Source organism: Poromitra crassiceps (genome assembly GCF_964638095.1).
Source record: "Poromitra crassiceps genome assembly, chromosome: 25".
Taxonomy (NCBI): Eukaryota; Metazoa; Chordata; class Actinopteri; order Beryciformes; family Melamphaidae; genus Poromitra; species Poromitra crassiceps.
In genome coordinates, this window is record NC_139649.1 from 2,241,770 (window position 1) to 2,259,500 (window position 17,731).

The 17,731-nt window shown below is 45.1% G+C and overlaps 2 protein-coding genes across 3 annotated transcripts; both read right to left on the bottom strand.

Annotated features, from left to right (window-relative positions):
• Positions 1-2,091: 2,091 nt before the first annotated feature.
• On the bottom strand, positions 2,092-12,250 carry LOC310798087 (uncharacterized protein). The gene is made up of 6 exons (XM_083660580.1): positions 12,107-12,250; positions 11,007-11,182; positions 10,299-10,483; positions 6,145-6,373; positions 5,649-5,843; positions 2,092-4,357 (listed from the first exon to the last, which is right to left on the bottom strand). Exons 2-6 carry the CDS (start codon positions 11,091-11,093, stop codon positions 4,076-4,078), a joined length of 978 nt encoding a protein of 325 aa, XP_083516706.1. The 5' UTR covers positions 11,094-11,182; positions 12,107-12,250; the 3' UTR covers positions 2,092-4,075.
• A 17-nt stretch (positions 12,251-12,267) lies between these two features.
• LOC310798088 (uncharacterized protein) lies at positions 12,268-16,373 on the bottom strand. Of its 2 annotated transcripts, XM_083660581.1 has the most exons (4): positions 15,943-16,373; positions 14,653-14,727; positions 14,139-14,275; positions 12,268-12,405 (listed from the first exon to the last, which is right to left on the bottom strand). In XM_083660581.1, exons 1-4 carry the CDS (start codon positions 16,017-16,019, stop codon positions 12,314-12,316), a joined length of 381 nt encoding a protein of 126 aa, XP_083516707.1. In that variant the 5' UTR covers positions 16,020-16,373; the 3' UTR covers positions 12,268-12,313. The 2 variants fall into 2 exon arrangements, with proteins under 2 accessions (XP_083516707.1, XP_083516708.1); XM_083660582.1 differs by lacking the exon at positions 14,653-14,727.
• Positions 16,374-17,731: the final 1,358 nt, after the last annotated feature.

Below are 17,731 nucleotides of genomic sequence, written 5' to 3' on the forward strand. Positions count from 1 at the left end.
CGAATGTCAGCCGTTAGCTAACGTTGACGCATTAACTAGACAAACACAGACATGCAGAGCTCCAAAAACAGAGCAATTCGTGATTTTGTTACTGTAGTTTCTGCAGAGTAACGTCCATGTTACGGATCTGACGGATAGTGCAGTAACAGTCAGCATCTATGATAGCGCAGCCAGGGGGGGGGGGGGGGGGGGGAGTCCATATATGGTCCATCCGGTCATTATGCACAGGACATTACGTCATCACAGGATAACAGCCAATCGGCTGGCTCAGATCTGTTCAAATCTGAGCCAGCCAATCACGTTGTCCTGCTTGTTTCGGACGTGTATAAAAGGCGACCGCAGATGGGGGTGGGTGGGGGGAACCAGAGGGGAGAGAGGGGGGAGAGGAGAGAGGGGGGACCAGAGGCGAGGAGGAACCAGAGGGGAGAGGGGGGGAGAGGAGAGCAGAGGGGGAACCAGAGGAGGAACCAGAGGGGAGAGAGGGGGAGAGGAGAGAGGGGGGACCAGAGGGGAGAGAGGGGGGACCAGAGGAGAGGAGGGGAGTGAGGGGGAGAGGAGAGAGGGGGGACCAGAGGAGAGGGGGAGAGGAGAGGAGGAACCAGAGGGGAGGAGAGCAGAGGGGGAGAGGAGAGAGAGGGAGAGGAGAGGAGGAACCAGAGGAGAGCAGAGGGGGAACCAGAGGAGAGGAGAGCAGAGGGGGAGAGGAGAGAGAGGGAGAGGAGAGGAGGAACCAGAGGAGAGCAGAGGGGGAACCAGAGGAGAGGAGAGCAGAGGGGGAGAGGAGAGGAGGAACCAGAGGAGAGCAGAGGGGGAACCATAGTGGCTGGACCCCTCCAGGGGTACTGCCATCTCTCTGGGCGGCCCTGGTAGTGGAAGCGATCATCTTGCTCTATAATGACCAGAATGGGTGTTGTTCAAACTGAACATTTATTTCTTCAACATGCTGCAGCAGAAAGGGAGATAAACAGCGGACACTATTTTCGTAGTTAAGCTATGAAGTAGCCTACTTTCCCCCGCAGCATCATGACATTGAATGAAAGTATAGGCTCGTTTGTGATGACTTCTGGCTCGCCTGGGAAGCAGGCGAGTGCAGTCAGCCAATTAGAGGCAGAGAGGGGCGGGTCATGCCTTCGCCATCATGGGAAAAAAAAGATTGCGTCCCGGAGCTAGCCTGAGAGGCTAATAAAAGCTACATGTTACAGAGTGACTATCAGTACGTTATTGCACGCATAGGCCTATCTTTACCTTTATTTATACAGGGGGAGTCTCACTAAGAGCAATGCTCTCTTTTTCAGGAGTGCCCTGTTCACATTCACACACACACATCCATACCTGGAAGCTGACCAGTACAACCACAGTCTGATCTGTTGGCCACTGATCAGCTCCACTGGAGCAGATGGGGTTAAGGGCCTTGCTCAAGGGCACCTCAGTGGTGGTAATGAGGGAGGGGCAAGCGCTGCTTTTTCACTTTCCCCACCCAGATTTATCCTGCTGGTCCCGGGGATTGAACCGACGACCTTCCGGTCACAAGCTCGCTTCTCTAACCATTGGGCCACCACTGCCCATTTAAACGTTTACATAGCAAAAATAGAAATAGAAGTAGGCTATGTCAGTGTTTTCCCCTGAATAGCTGAGAAAGTGGACACTGTCAATAGTTAGCACTGTGAAGCTGATACAATTCAGGTGGTGGTAATGCAACATTTAAGGATGCCAACCGCCATAAAACACAGAAGAAGCTGAGAAAAAGGAAGTGCTGTGGGGTTGCAGCTGGTGAAAACCGTCTATACTAGCATGAGAAAAATTATGGGTCGGCTACATTTTGTAATTTCATCCAGAGTAAAGTTGGAACCAGATCACATATTTAAAGATATTAAAAAAGCTAAAATTACATAAATTGATTTGATCATTTTTAATAACCACTCATTGTTTAAACTTAACTTGCAAAACTTTCAGGGATTTTACTATTTGCATCAGTTTTCCAGGCCTGAAAAACAGGATTTCCATGACCGTAGGAACCTTGCGTTGGGTCAGTGGGTTGTTAGGATGTGGGGATCAGGACAGACACTGAGCCAACAACACACCAGCTGAAGTCTTCAAATCAAACATTTTATTGACAAGCTGTTTTCTCAGCAGAATCACATTCACTAAATCAAAGACTTGGCAGAAAACACTGACCTCAGGTCAGTCTGAACGCCATGCGATCGCCCTCACATTGCGTCCTGTCTTGAGACCAGGTCAGAAACAGACCGCGTCAATCACCCCTAACTCTCCAACCAACAAAACCTGCTTACAAATGAAACTATATTACAGCCTCTCCTGGTTCACTCTCCAGGAGGCGCCTTTTACAGCTTGTGGCATTAATTTGGTTTAGAACAGCAAAGAATTAATACACTCTATTAACCTTACAGTCAGGCTGTGTTGGCTGGGTTAACAGACATCATTTAATAGAGAAATGCACCTTTAAGCTATAAACAATAACAGCCTGGGGAACATGAGCGCACGACGGCTCGGGTCGCTCTTTCCCGCTTTTGACATTTCCGGATTTGCTTGGAATCAACAGAAGAAGAAGGTCGTTAGCATGAGCAGCGAGAGCGAACAGAGAGAGAAATGAGCGGGGAAGTCACTTCAGGAGGAGGGACCGGCGGCTTTCACCAACACAACGAGCTTACGCCAAGCAACAGAACTCCAGAAAAACAAGAATCTGCCAGATCATTTTTAAATGGAAACTAATGTATTTTTCAACCTGGACTCTATCTTCCAAACTGTTTGTGTCTAAGTGACTCATCGGGACAACCATTTCTGAAATTGGTCCAGTATCGAGTGAGATCGCTTCAGCCGGAAGCCGCCAAACAGGCTGTGATGTAATCAGATGGGGCAAGTCCAAGCGTCAACGTACGTCCACTGAAAGTGTTTGTTTTTTGCCTGACAGGCTCAGATTGTTATTACAAGTTAGCGTAGCTTTAGCTTCTTTCTAACTGTAGCTTCCTGCAACAACTCAACTCTCGCGAGATTTGGAGCTTCCTGGTTAGACGCAACAAACACACCTGGGGCCAGTTGCACCAAGTGGTCTTACGACTGGTCTTAAGCTACGCTGGTCGTAACTTAACGACCTAACAGCTACGCCGGTGGCACCAAGAGGGCTTAAGCCTTATTTTCACTAAGCCCAGGCGTAACTCTTACGTCTGGTCAGGAGGAGGCATAGTGCCTGCCTGTAACAGAGATCTCCGTCAGCGGAGACCTTTTTGAGTCCTTACCGTCACCGTCACCGTCATCATCGTAACGTCGCCATCGAAGCATGATGTTAGATTATAACGAACTAGTTGTGTGGCTTAGCCTTCCCAAATGTTGACGTTAGTTTTTTAGAATTTAATACATAGAATTGGGAACGTTACATTCAATTTCATTCAGACTGCTTGGCACTAATCGCCGCCGCCATTTTCCCCCGGGGAGGAGGGAGGGTGTCGTGATGCACATACAGTAGTGGGTGACGGCACGAGGCACATTTTTGGCCCAATCAGGGGGCATTCCCCGGCAATTCACATGTACGCGCATTGCTACGACCAGCGTAGTTAAGACCAGATGTAAGCCCTATTGGTGCAACAGGCGTGAGTCCACTCTAAAGACTGGTCTTAACTAAGACCGACGTAGGAGTTACGACCAGGCGTAGTTAAGACCACTTGGTGCAACTGGCCCCAGATCTAGCGAAAGGTAAAGACAAGTGTTCCATGTCCCTGGTTTCCATGTCTTCAGAAACTTAGAACAACAGTCTGAGCTTGTCGGGCAAAAAAACTAAACAAGCCCTTTTAGTGGACGTACTTTGCCATACGGGCATGCGTTTGCCCCGTCGGGAGTGCATCGCAGCCCGTTTCACGGCTGGCGGCTGAAGTGATCTCGTTCAACACTGCACCAATTTCAGAAATGGTTGTCCCGATGAGTTACTTAGACACAAAAATTTGCAGGTTGAAAAATACTGGTTACCGTTTAACTGGTCATGTCTGACTGGTTTAACTGGTCATGTCTGACTGGTTTGAGTGGTGTCTGACTGGTTGAGCCGTTGTTGTCAGCCTGGTCGGGTTCAGGGGGCAGACAGGTCAGAACGGCCGACCTCAGAGTGTCCCTTCAGCAGGCCGAGTCTCACCACCACCACCCTCCTTTTCTTCTCGTCCGAGCCGGACGAGCCCTCGTCCTCCTCCTCAGAATCCCCCGCCTCCTCCTCAGGCTCTTCCCCCTCCTCAGGCTCCTCCCTCTTCCTCTTCCCTCGCTCCTTCCTCTTCTCCTCCTTCCTCCTCCTCTGCTTCTTCGCCTTCTTCTTCCTCTTCTTCCCGGCCTGAACCTCTCTCTCCGCTTCCACCGCCTCCTGAAAAGGAATGAAGTCAAATGTATTTGTAAAGAGCTTTTCACAGACCAGTCACAAAGTCAGGGCTCCCACACCTTCTTAAACATCAACCTCCAGCAGAGCTCCCACACCTTCTTAAACATCAACCTCCAGCAGAGCTCCCACACCTTCTTAAACATCAACCTCCAGGACTTTTCAAGGACTTTCCAGGCCCAGGTCCGTCAAATTCAACATGTCATACATGTAACTATAGTTCCAGTTATATTCATATGTAATCGTCACATTTTAGCAACTAACTTGCATTTTCTAACTTGAGCATAAAATGAAGTTATTTGTGAAAACTATTTGGTGAACGGTGTAACTAATCCACATTGTCAGGACATGACTTGAAAAATGACGTGAAAAATATTCAATATCTTAAAAATGACAAAATACACTGTAGGGGCCTCAGCAAATAAATGGAAATGCTTAAAAAAAACATCTTCATGGGGAAGGAAATGATTCAGTTATATATGTTAATACTACAGTATAATAAATAAATAATATACTATATTTTTATTATATTTTATATTTATATTTAGTGTGGTATTAAAGCAGCTACGAGCAACTTTTTCGATTGTTATTAAACAGTATAAATTTAATATCAATGCATCACATCTTACCTCTAATAGTCGACGAGACCAAAGCCGTGTGTATCTGAGATTGCTCCCTTAGGTGATTATTAAGTCTATAGTCTGTCTAAACTCGCGCCAACAGGGGGCTCTCTAGAGCGACCGGACCGGGTAACCCGGAAGTGAAACGCGGAAGTGAAACGCAGCTGCCTTCCTACGCCGTTTGCGCTGCCTAGCAACATAACATAAACAATGTGAACGCCACGCATACTCGCGGGAACATCTCTCGTTATATTCTAACAGGTTTTTTGGAAGTTATTTTGTGGTTATGGCCGAAGTGGCTGCTGCAAACCGTTTCATTTCACTTCCTGATCTGCCCTGGCTACAGACACACTAACACTGGCCGATTCACTCGGGGTTCAAGCGAGACTACTCTGCGTTGGTCTCGTCGACTATTAGAGGTAAGATGTGATGCATTGATATTAAATTTATACTGTTTAATAACAATCGAAAAAGTTGCTCGTAGCTGCTTTAAGTATTATTATAAACACATTTTAATACCAGGTGTAACTGGGATCAACGTGTTTACACCTGACATTAACAGAGGTTTTTCCTTATCCAGATATAGGTCACATATAAATAGCAGGTATAAACTGGAGCAGTGAAACTTCTCTCAGTGAGATCAGATGTAAACAGTCTACCTCGACCAGCTGCTCTTCCAGTTCTGCTACCGGCTCCTCCTCCACCTGCTCCTCCTCCACCACCACCTCCTCCACATGCTCCTCTTCTTCTTCTTCATCATCTTCTTCTTCTTCTTCCTCCTCGTCGTCATCCTCCTCTTCCTCGTGTGTCACCAGCTCCTTCTTTACCTTCTTCTGCCGTCCGTTCTGTGCTGTCTGAGCACAAAACAGCACAATGTCAACAAACTCGTGCAAAACTTGTGTTTTATTTCCAGTGTAAATGTTGCGTTCTCTGCATGCCACGCTCACGCCCGACCCGTATGGACTGTATGCTGGCAGGCTGGCCGGAGCAGCGGGGTCGTGTTGCCCCTGGCTTACTTCCTGTAAGGTGCCGTGTTTGCTAATACAATAGCTTGACAGGAAATACGCTAGGTTTCAAATTCTTCTCATAGCAACACAATTCAGTGAAAAGCGTCTCTATCTTGGGATCTGCTGATCTGGGTGTAGTACTACTCACGGCCTTGAGGCGGTGCAGTCGGAGCCTGACGGTGTCTTTGTTCTGGCAGAGGCCCATGGTGTTGAGGGCGTCGAGGGCGGGGCCAGAGCAGCCCTGCAGCCTTAGCTCCGCCCCCACCGCCGCCTGCAGGAAGTTGTTCCTGTAGATGTTCCTGGTGAACAGCGGCACGGACAGCGTGACCACGGTGCGCCGGGCGAGCAACATCTGAGCCTGCTCCGGACTCATCATGCTGCACAGAGAGAGAGAGAGAGAGAGAGAGAGAGAGAGAGAGAGAGAGAGAGAGAGAGAGAGAGAGAGAGAGAGAGAGAGAGAGAGAGAGAGAGAGAGAGAGGACGCTGGGTGAGACCATAGAAAATATTGGAGCACAGGAAGGAGCCAAAGAAGCTCTGGAAATGCCTAAAAGAAATCGGTTACAGCACCAAAACTAAAACCAGTGGCAGTAACATCAGCCTAGAAGTGAATGGTCAAATAACTTCCAATAAAAAGGAAGTAGCTGAACATCTTAACATCCACTTCTCCTCTGTTGCTAAACAGCTAGTTGACAAGCTTCCATTACCTTCAGGGGCCTATGGTGAGAAACATCTGACTGGTTTCTATGGGCAGCTGGGCATTGAACCAGGCTCGTTGGCATTTTCCAGAGTTTCTGAAGCTGAGGTAGGTAAACAACTTAAAAATTTGAAGCCTACGAAAGGCACAGGTCTTGATCTGATGCCGGCCAGGTTCCTCAATGATGCTGCGGAGGTGATAACTCCCTTCATCACCCGCATCATGAACCTATCCATCACGTCAGGAACTGTACCAGTGGGTTTTAAAAAAGCCAGAGTGATTCCTCTTTTTAAAAAAGGGTGTAAAAGGGACCCAAACAACTACAGGCCTGTATCGATTTTATGTTCTCTGTCTAAAGTCTTGGAAAATCTAGTGTTAAAACAAATCAATGACTTTATTACAGAGAAACAGATTTTATATGAGTGGCAGTCAGGTTTTAGGAAATCCCATTCTACTGAAACATGCCTGATGTACCTCACTGATTTAATTAGGAGGGAAGTTGATGCAGGCAAGTTTTGTGGTCTAGTGTTGCTTGATCTTCAAAAAGCGTTTGATACTGTAGACCACGGCATTTTAATTCTTAAACTCAGAGCAATGGGTTTTAGTGTTTTAGCATTACGTTGGATCGAATCATATCTTACCCACCGTCTTCAAAGGGTGGACGTTAACGGAACGCTTTCTGAAGTTCAAGAAATGGGGTGGGGGGGTGCCGCAGGGGAGTATCCTCGGACCCCTGCTTTTTCTTTTATATATTAATGATTTTAGAGCGGCGACCTCACCTGCCTGTAATTTGTTTCTTTATGCTGATGACTCTGTTTTAATGGTGTCGCACCAGGATAAATCTGCTGTAGAGAAAACTTTAAGTGCAGAGCTAGAGAGTGTTTGTGACTGGCTGTCAGACAACAGATTGTCTCTTCACTTAGGTAAGACAGAAGCCATTGTATTCGGCTCTAAAATTAAATTGTCTAAATCGCCCCGGTCTCGTCATCAAGATTGGTGACATTCAAATTAATGCCAAAGATAAGGTAAGCTACCATGGCTGCATTTTAGACAAATGCTTATCAGGTGAGTATATGGCTCTGAAAGTCCTTGGCAAAATTAACATGCATGTCAGGTTTCTGGCCAGGAAAGCTGCCTTTCTCACCAGTCCAGTCCTTCACTCTTAGGCTTCTGCACTTGTTCAGAGTCATTTTGACTATGCTGCCATCTGCTGGTATACTGGTCTCTCTCAGAAACTCAAAAACAAATTACAAACGGCTCAAAACAAGTTGATTCGAGTCATTCTTCAAGTCCATCCACGTACCCACCTGGACCAAGCTCATTTTGACAGTCTTAATTGGCTGACAGTTGAGAAGCGCACTTTATACATCAAGCTGCTGTTCACTTTTAAGATTGTTAAGAATTTTGTTCCTATGTATCTTAAAAGCTACTTTTCTTGTGTGAGTGAGCGTCACCAGTATTCTACGAGAGGCAGTTCTACTGATTTCATCCCTATCAGATTTAGGACCCTGATGGGGAGGAACTCGTTCAAATATAATGCAGCGACTCAATGGAACATGTTACCTTCGTGCTTGAAACTGAGTGAGTCTATCTGCACTTTTAAAAAAGGCTTAAAAAAATGGTTACAAACATCCGCACTTTAAACCGTTTTATCCTGTCTTTTTTAGTTCTTGAATTGGTTATTTATTTATGGTATAGCTGGTCTTTTATTTTATTGATTGATATGTTTAGTTCTAGTTTTTATTTTTTTATTTTGGTAAATTATAAACTGAGTTAGTAATTTATCTTTTAATGGAGTTGTATTAGTTTTAAATTATGCTCCCACTTGCACTTCTTTGTTACACGTATTTACGTTGTCTGTCTTGTCTCCATGGGGACCACAATGGAAATAAGCCTTCGGGCTTTATTGTGTTTTTATCCTCGGTGATATGTTGTCTTATGTCCTGTTTTTATCACCAAATAAAATCAATCAATCAATCAATCAATAGACCAGGGGTGGCCAAACTTTTTAGTTGTGGGCCACATAGAGAAAAATATAGGGAGTCGCAGGTCAGTGTTCATTTTGGCAGCTATTTTAGATTTAGTCTTTGGACAAAAACGCGTACTAGTTTTAGTCACATTTTAGTCATTTCTATCCTTGATAGGTAACGTCCAGTTTTAGTCGAGGAAAAGTCATTACATTTCAGTCAACTTTTAGTCATTACTTCTAGTCAAAATGTTTTCTGTCTTTAAACTAATTCAATATGGCTAATACAGACATTGTAAATTGGAATCAAGGTTGACAGGTTGTATCAAGTGTTGAAATTCATAAAGCAACATTTAACTCTTAACACTTTTACTTGTGTAATAACCAGATTCTTACCAGTTTGGTAGCTCTAGCCTAGACTCTCCCATCAGTGTTCATTTTAGCAGCTAGTTTAGATTTAGTTTTAGTCTTTAGACTAAAATACCTATTAGTTTTATTCACATTTTAGTCATTTGTAGCCTTCATAGTTTTAGTCTAGCTTTAGTTTTCAGTCCTGGAAAAAAGGGGGTGTTGTCAAAATGTTTTTGTCATCGTTTTCATCAACGAAATTATCACAGGACAAACAATATTAAGCGCAGCAGTTGTCAACCAGTTACACTGTGTGTGTGTGTGTGTGGGGGGGGGGGGGGGCTGTGCCATCAAAATCATTTTCTACCTCAATAAGTAATAAGTATATGGCACTTTCTTTTCTTTTTTACCAGACAGAGCCGCAGTGCCACCTGCTATTGGTTCAGCAAGAAAATCATGCTGCTCCATCCTCTCTGATGAAGTTCTCTCAAATCAATCCTAAATAATAATATGCAGCCTAATGCTACTCTTAGTCCAAAAATAGCAATGTAATTTTTTTTTGGCACTCTGCATTGGCTTCATTTTTCCAAAACAGAGGTTGCCACTTGATCAGACTGCAACACACACACATACACCGCGCGCGCGCGCACACTAGGGGTGGGAATCGCTGAGTAGCTCACGATACGATATCGTCACGATACTTGGCCCTCGATAACGATATATCACGATACTGCGATACTGCGATATATTGGAAGACGATACATCACGATACCTGTGTAACAAGTGAAAAAAATACCTCTGAAGGCAAAAAATCATGTATTATGCATTTATTAGCAGAATTGACATGAACTCTCTGAGTTCACTCACTCACTCATACCATTTTCGATACCACGGAGGAAAAGTTACACATTAAGTCTTTTTATTATTACTATTAAAACAAGAAAACCTATATAACCTACCTACCTACCTATATAATTTCTAAAAGTAGATATTAATGATCAAACATTTCCATTCATGTAGCCTACAGTAGTTATGTTTTTGTTTCAACTACAAACATAAATAAAGTCAACTTGAAACTATGTTTCAACTACCACACACAGCATAATATTTTATCCTGTTTATTAAAAAAAAAAAAAAAAAAAAAAAAAAAAAAAAAAATAATAAACATATCGATACTTGGCGCCAGTGTATCGATAACGTATCGCGGGTGGAAATATCGCGATAACGTGGGTATCGATATTTTGTCCCACCCCTAGCGCACACACACACACACACACACAGATGTAGTAGGTACCTGTTGCGTTTGCAGAGAGTGTTTGTGTCGGGGAAGAGGGCGCGCAGGCAGCTGCTGACCAGCGGGGCTTTAGTCTCCGCCCACTCCAGGCAGTGTAGCCAGGGGAACGAGGACAGCGGCTTCCTGCATGACACCTTCTGCTGGAAGGGGCTTTTGTCGTCCCAGCTCCGCGACAGAGCCTTCATCTGTCGACACAACACACACACATCACATCACAACACGTCACATCACATATCACATCACACAGTGTAGGAATTTAGCCAGGGGCAAGGGCAAAAATGCCCCCAAGAAATCGCAGAATGCCCCTAAAAACCATGACCCAGGGGCAAAAATGGCCCCCAAGATTTCTATAATTTTCTTTTCATTCAATTCCTTTAATTTCCATCTCTAACACACACTCAACACCTGCAAGCTGGGTGTCAGATGACATAGAACTCTCACAATGTGGGCAACAGTGCGATGTGGCAACTTTATGCAGTAATTACTTTATTTAAGTGCCCCCAAAGTTGTGTAAATGCCCCCATTTTTTAGACAGTAGGGGCAAAATTTTCCTCCAAATATTTTTTTAATTCCCTACCCTGACATCACAACACACACACACACACACACACACACCACACCCGCACGCCAATAGGGCAGCTATAGCTATAGGTGACTATAGCTCATAGAAGCAGCTTTGAAAAAGTGGGCGGGTCCGTCTGGACTCACCTCCTGTTGGATCAGTTTGCTCCAGAAGTCGATGATGGCGCGGCGCGCTCCCTTGGTGGCCCACAGGGTTTTGAGGGGCGGGGCCATAGCGGGACTTCCCCAGCAGCAGCGCCGCCCGGCTCTTCTTCCCCCTTCCTCTTCGTCACCACCTTCTGCCCCTTAGCTCTCACCTTCGCCTGTCACCACACACACACACGCGACTCCACACACACACGCACGCACGCACGCACACACACACACACAGCAGCTATTCAACATGTATCTGTGTAGAAATTCAAATTACAATATCCTTTTTGATTATTATTTCATCACGTGGTGAGTACACGAGTCACAACATGTACAGTACATGTGCGACTGAACAGCGGTCAGCAGCGGTACTATAAACATTTTAGTGCTAAGCTAATTAGCAGTGAGGGCTGTACCGGACTTTCTATTGCACGCACAGTGCAAATTTCAGCTAAAAGCAGGGTGTAAATGACATCTTTTCAAGTCAACTTGGGCATCTCGCGGCTTGTGTGAGACTTGGATTACGCCAGGTGAGCAGTATGGAAGCATGTTATGTATATTTTCTGTTTTTTTTTTTTTACATTTTTGCTCATGGCCTGCATTCTACTGCATGTAGTGTAGTACACTGACTGTATGCAAGTACCTCATACAACCCCACATCAAACAATCTGAACTATCCCTTTAAGTCTGACTCAAGTCCAAGTCTCAAGTCCAAGTCCCACCTCTGCCTCATACGAGCTCCAGACAGTTAGCCACAAACCAATACAAGGTCAATGGGGTCAAGCTGACTGAGGCTCACTGAAATGTCTCTACAGCCCCCCCCCCCCCCCCTCAACTATAAACCTAATGACAACTTTTCTCAATGCAATTCGTGACGTTTTGAGATTATTTTGAGCTGAAATTGCAGGAAGTGACAAGAATTGCAAACTGAAGGAACCCCTTTTGCCGAGAAATCGTGGGAATTTTGAAAAACGGCAAGCCTCCGCAAATATCGCGAGATCGGGTGAATTTGCGTTACCGTTGCGAACGCAAAAACGGCTATTTCCTGGAGGGAGTGCTGAATCCTAACGAAGAGGGGGGGCGTGCGGCCTCACCTGTTTGGCTGGCGGAGGCCTCAGCCACATGGCCCTCTTGCCGCTCTGCTTCTTCTTGGTCTTGCTGCGGAGGATCTGCACGCAGGCCTCGCACAGGAAGGACTTCTCGTGCACGCCGTGCCGTGCGTGCGCGGGAACACCCAGTGCACCGTGTCCGGCGTGGTGAACGTGCACACGGAGCGCCGGTTGAAGTGTCGGCCGCGGCGCTCAAACTCCACCTTGCAGCAGCAGCACATGCTCTTCTCGTCCCACGGGCGAGGCCGCGGGCTTCGGCTCCAGCTCACCGGCTTCCACTTTATCTGCAGATTGAGGAGAAGTTTGTTCAAAAGTGAGAATGAGGTCATCATCCCCCCCCCCCCGGTGCCGATGGAAGGACGGGTGGAGGTTTTTTTAGTCCACAAAACATTCGTGGAGTTTCACAGCAAAACACCGCTGCAGCATTCTCCTAAACTATTGAAGTGAAAGGTGACCAACTTTCAAAATTTTTGTGGCCCATTTTTTGTGGCCCTCTCTATCATCAAAGTTGCCCATCCATGGGTTACGGCATGACAATATTTGTTCGGCCCCCGGGGCAACAATCTGGGTTTCTCATGTGGCCCCCCATGAAAAAATAGTTGCCACCCCTGATCTAGAGCAGTGATTCCAACCAGGGGTACGTGTACCCCCTAGGGGTACTTGAGCAGCTTGCAGGGGGTACTTGGAAAGATTGGATTACAATGTATTTCCAAAATGATAAAAACTGATTGAAAACTGAACCAATTGAAAAGTGTCAAAATTGTATTAACACGTTCACTGCCACTGACGTATTAATACGTCAAAAAAAATCCAGCAGTTCACTGCCATTGACGTATTAATACGTCAAAAAAATAGATTTTTTTTTTTTTGACGGTGGGATGTGCAATCTAACCCTTTTACATCTCTTATATAAGTATTGGACGTGTACAACGTGTACAACCCATTCCACCGACCCACTAAGTGGCGACAAGGAAGGAGAAGGCAAGCAAAAAGCAGTGTGACGAAGCCATTCTCATGAAAATGGATTGGCGAAAACGCTTTTGTTTTCGCGCTGATTGCTGGCAGTGCGGGATTGCAAATTTGCATAATAGATCACGGATGGAACACACTTTGAAACACGCAGCATAAATATGACCAGAATCGCAAAAGCTTGATCAAAGCTCTCAACCAAAAACTCCAAGAAGCGAGCGAGTCCAACCAGACTTCCTCAAAGAGCGGCCGCTCAGACAGGCACAGCCGCACAGCAGCTGCAAAGCAGTGAGACTGGTGACAAGCTTGTGACACGGCCGCTGGCTGCAGCCAAGAGGAACGCCCACGGAGGGAGGAGTTGGAAGCAGAGGGGAGTTTCCTGCTGTTATGGAGGAAATTACTGTTCAAAACTATTGTTTAGGTCTTACTGATGCCAAAAATGAATGGTTAAAGTGACTGTTCTATCGAATTTCACAAAAAGCCGTTTATCTCTGAATAATTTTTTCTCACGCTGAAACCATGCTGTATTCAACTGCTAATGCTTACATAACTACTAACTCTACAAACTAACTCTTTTAGACAGAGAAAGCACACATTCTATTAGTTCTTTTGAGATATTGTGTGTTCACAAAATCTTAGCAGAAAAGAATCCTCGGCTCTTGTAAAATGAGCCAGAATCCTCAAAAAAAAACCTGGCAGAACCTACCTACAGCATTGAAAAAAGGGCTGGCAGTCAATGTGTTAAAGAGGAGGCATTCAAATTATTTTCATTTAATGAGATGTGTTAGAGAGGCCTACTACAAGTTTAATATAACAACTTTAGAACACACATGAGTGAGGGGGTACTATCGGCATGGTAAAACAGCTCAAGGGGTACATAACACAAAAATGGTTGGGAACCACTGATCTAGAGCATGGCTGACCAATTTGGGGCCCGCACCCCCCCCCCCCCCCCCCCCCCCCCCGCACACACTTTTCGAGCACTTTCAAGGTGCATTTTCAAGCTTTTCCAGGCCCTTATGGCTGCAGAAAAAGGAGATTTATTTACATGTGATCTCTGCTGTGGAGGCAGACTGTCCCGGGGGCGTGGCCATCTGCAGGGGAACCTCCACCTCGCTGTCAGCCGGCGGTGGGCTGGAGGGAGGCTCTGTGGCGGTGGAGGATTCGGGGTTGGTGCCAGGGTATCTGCAGGTCATTAAAAGGTATGAGAAAGAGGGTATCTGCAGGTCATTAAAAGGTATGAGAAAGCGTTAAATCCCTTTTTGTGAAAATTAAGGCTTTAAATTGGGGATGAAACGATTACCGGTTTAATGATAAAATTCCTGATGGTTAGTACTACCGTTTCACATTTTAATTGTCGTTAAAGCCGTGTTACTGTGATTACAGCCTGACATCTCAGGTGATGTGTCCCTCACCTGCCGTCCTGTCCTCCACCCACCTCCTCAACCCCAGTGTCCCCCCTGCAGCGATAAGCCACCAAAGTACTAATTTCCTTTAACTACTTCTAACAATAACAAAGAAAAGAAAAGGTCAATCAACATTTTTGAGAACCGGCTTCTTACACAAATGTGGCCGGCCGTGGGATGCTGTTCTGCAGGGACACCTCCACCTTTGTGGCGACAGAGGCGTCAGGGTATCTGTGGGGCATTAAAAGGTATAAGGAAGCATTCAATCCGTTTTTGTGAAAATTAAGGCCTCAAATGGCATTTGATTAAAAAGTCTGAAATTTGGTGCCAACTGCCAAGGTCTTAAATATCTTTAGATGAAACAAATAAGGATTGAGATATGAAGAATCTTCCCCTCTCTCTCTCTCTCTCTCCATCTCTTCCTCTCTAATCCCTCTCTTCCTCACCTACTCTTGTTTCTCGATGTCCCTGTCTGTCCCAGAATGGACGCATGGAGTGAAGTCAAAAGTAGATTACTGCACACAAAAATATACTTGAGTACTAACTAAAGAGTAGAAGTACAGTTTTTAAAAGGGAACATGAAAAGTACTCATTCCTTTAAAATATATATATATATATATATATATATATATATATATATATATATATATATATATATATATATATATATAATATACACTGTTTTGTTTACTCGTGTACACATCACCAACAGAAATATGGGTGGTTTTGTGGATAAAAAAACAATTGGGGGTTGGGTTTGATCCACAAAGCTACCCAGAATATTTTATTGCTGCATACTATTAAATATTAATAATAATAATCAGCATTATCATCATACATTCATTTATTTATCATATAAATATAGTGGCCTTTGTAGTCCTTTCAGTATGGTTCAACATGGCATCAACAATAACCCCACATCGACCACCACAAATAAATGTTGACTGCCATGTTATTTTACTTTTGTTTATGCCTACAAAGCAAATGTTACTTTGTACTTGCGTTTTCCCCTGCAAGTGATTTTGGGATAGGGCCATTGTATTTAAGCATAGGGAGGGAGACAATTATTGTTCCACCATGGTAAAGCCACAGCACAGTAAGAGGGTATTAATGTGATGTGTGTAGTTCTTCATAGATCTAGCTTCTTCAGTTTGCTCTCAAAGTGCACCAGATTGATGAATTTTAATTTAACAAATGTACAAATTACTTCCGGGGGCGGTGGCATGCGAGGTCCACCCACCACAATCTCGCCAAATCCTGTGGGAAACACTGATTCTTTGTGATTATCGTGATATTGATTGATTGAAATCACATCGCCCAGGCAAGTAGAGGCGAAACGTGCGCATCGTGTTCTTCTAGCACAATACGAGGGTTGAAAGTGTGATTAAGATGTGTTAGCGTTTAGCAGGCACTGAATCCAGTTTTCTGAGATGGTACGGGCGGTACCTGCAGGTAGGCTGGTTGGCGTAATCGTGCTCGTTGGCTCCGGGGCTTGAGCTCGGGTCGGTGTGCTCAGGCTCCATGGTGCACGGAGCGGAAACTCTCTCTCTCTCTCTCTCTCTCTCTCGGTCTGTCTCTCCCTTCTGTCCGGTGTGTCAGCAGGCCAGACGGACACAGAACACTTCCGAACCAACGTTCATAGCTAGCTCCCAGCTACAAGCTAAGAGCAGCTCCCAGCTAACAGTAACAGCAGTGCAGTACTATAATTGCCTACTTGGAGCTGAAGCCCGCCAATAATAATAATAATAAAAACAACTTCCGGTCACAGCCTTCACGATCAAACTCTTTTGAACTCGTAACGGACTCTTTATTCGGAGTATTCCACAGCAGCACAGTGCAGAAAGCGCCGTGGTTTGGAGGAATGTGCAGTAAGAAAACCATCAAGAAGAAAACACAGGCAGTCGGGCTGCCGGATGCAGCGTCACAGATAAACAAAACAGTTTCCGCAGTTCTTCTGTGGGCTGGAAGGGCTGCAGGCGCCCCCATGCGGCAAGTGGGCGACGCTACAGCCACATGTTTTGCCGCATTCAGGTGCTCCTCGGATATATCAGATTTACCAGGGGTGACGACGTGGTAATTACGACAGGAGTTGTTTCCTCGTGGCTGGTGTTTTCTTACTAAAAGCAAGTAGTGGTCATTATGGTAGCTACATAGGCCATAATGTGCAACTACTAAAAATAAATGATAGCTACTATGAACAGAATAAAAAAATATATAACTTTTTACAGTCAGTTGGTGCCACGGAGTCCATACTTCCCACCATTGTTGTAGTCCAGAATCCTCATGCAACATCACAACGTCGGAAACTCGTGTAGCATCGACATCTCAGAAATTCCCACTGGTAAATACGACATTGAAGGGCCGTTCATGTGCTCACAACTCGTAAATCCGGTAAATCCGATATATCCGAGGAGCACATGAATGCTGCACTCTCTATCACCTTCCTATCCCTAGCCCCGCCCCCTCATGCTACAAATGGACATCTCATGCTATGCTATGCTATACACTGTATGGAAGTGGCTGCACCACTTCAAAATATCTATTTTACACATAGATTCACTGCAAAATTTGGATACAAACATTTTGTGAGCAAGCAGGCTACTGAATAAAAGATGAGTGCGCATTGTGTCCTTAGCATTGGGCAAAATGAATAAATTCCAACCTGATTATTAAATTATTAAATAATTGCTTTGCTAGCTCAATCTAGTTGTAACGAGCTATGTGCTAACAAGGGTGCATTCGTAATTTGTAAATCCAAACTGACACTCTACACTAAAATGAGAGTGCGCTGTTCAAAGAAGTAGAGCATGTTTTTTTCTGTATGAATTAACGAATGGGTCAACTGTCAACTCTGAAATGGAAGGTCCAATGAAAGCACAAAAAAGGGCCGCACACTGACACAAAAATAGAGGAGGCTCTCTGGATGCAAAAAAATTACATTTATCTATCTAATAATTGGAGGAGCGTCTGTCTGTCTCTCTCTCTCTCTGTCCTTCGCGTATCTCGAGAACCATTGGTCAGATCGACTTGAAACTCGGGGGGGTGCGCTGATGGCGACCCGACGGAGGGCGGTGCCCTGTTTCCGTGCGATTCGGACGCGAAACACGTTCGATATTTGAATATTTGTCTTCAGTTCTGCTCCTTCAGCCCTAAGCCGCAGCTTTAATTAGGGCTGTTTGACACCTACTGAGAGAGTAAACAGAGGAACGACCCTGTCGTTACTAAAGGCTCTTTC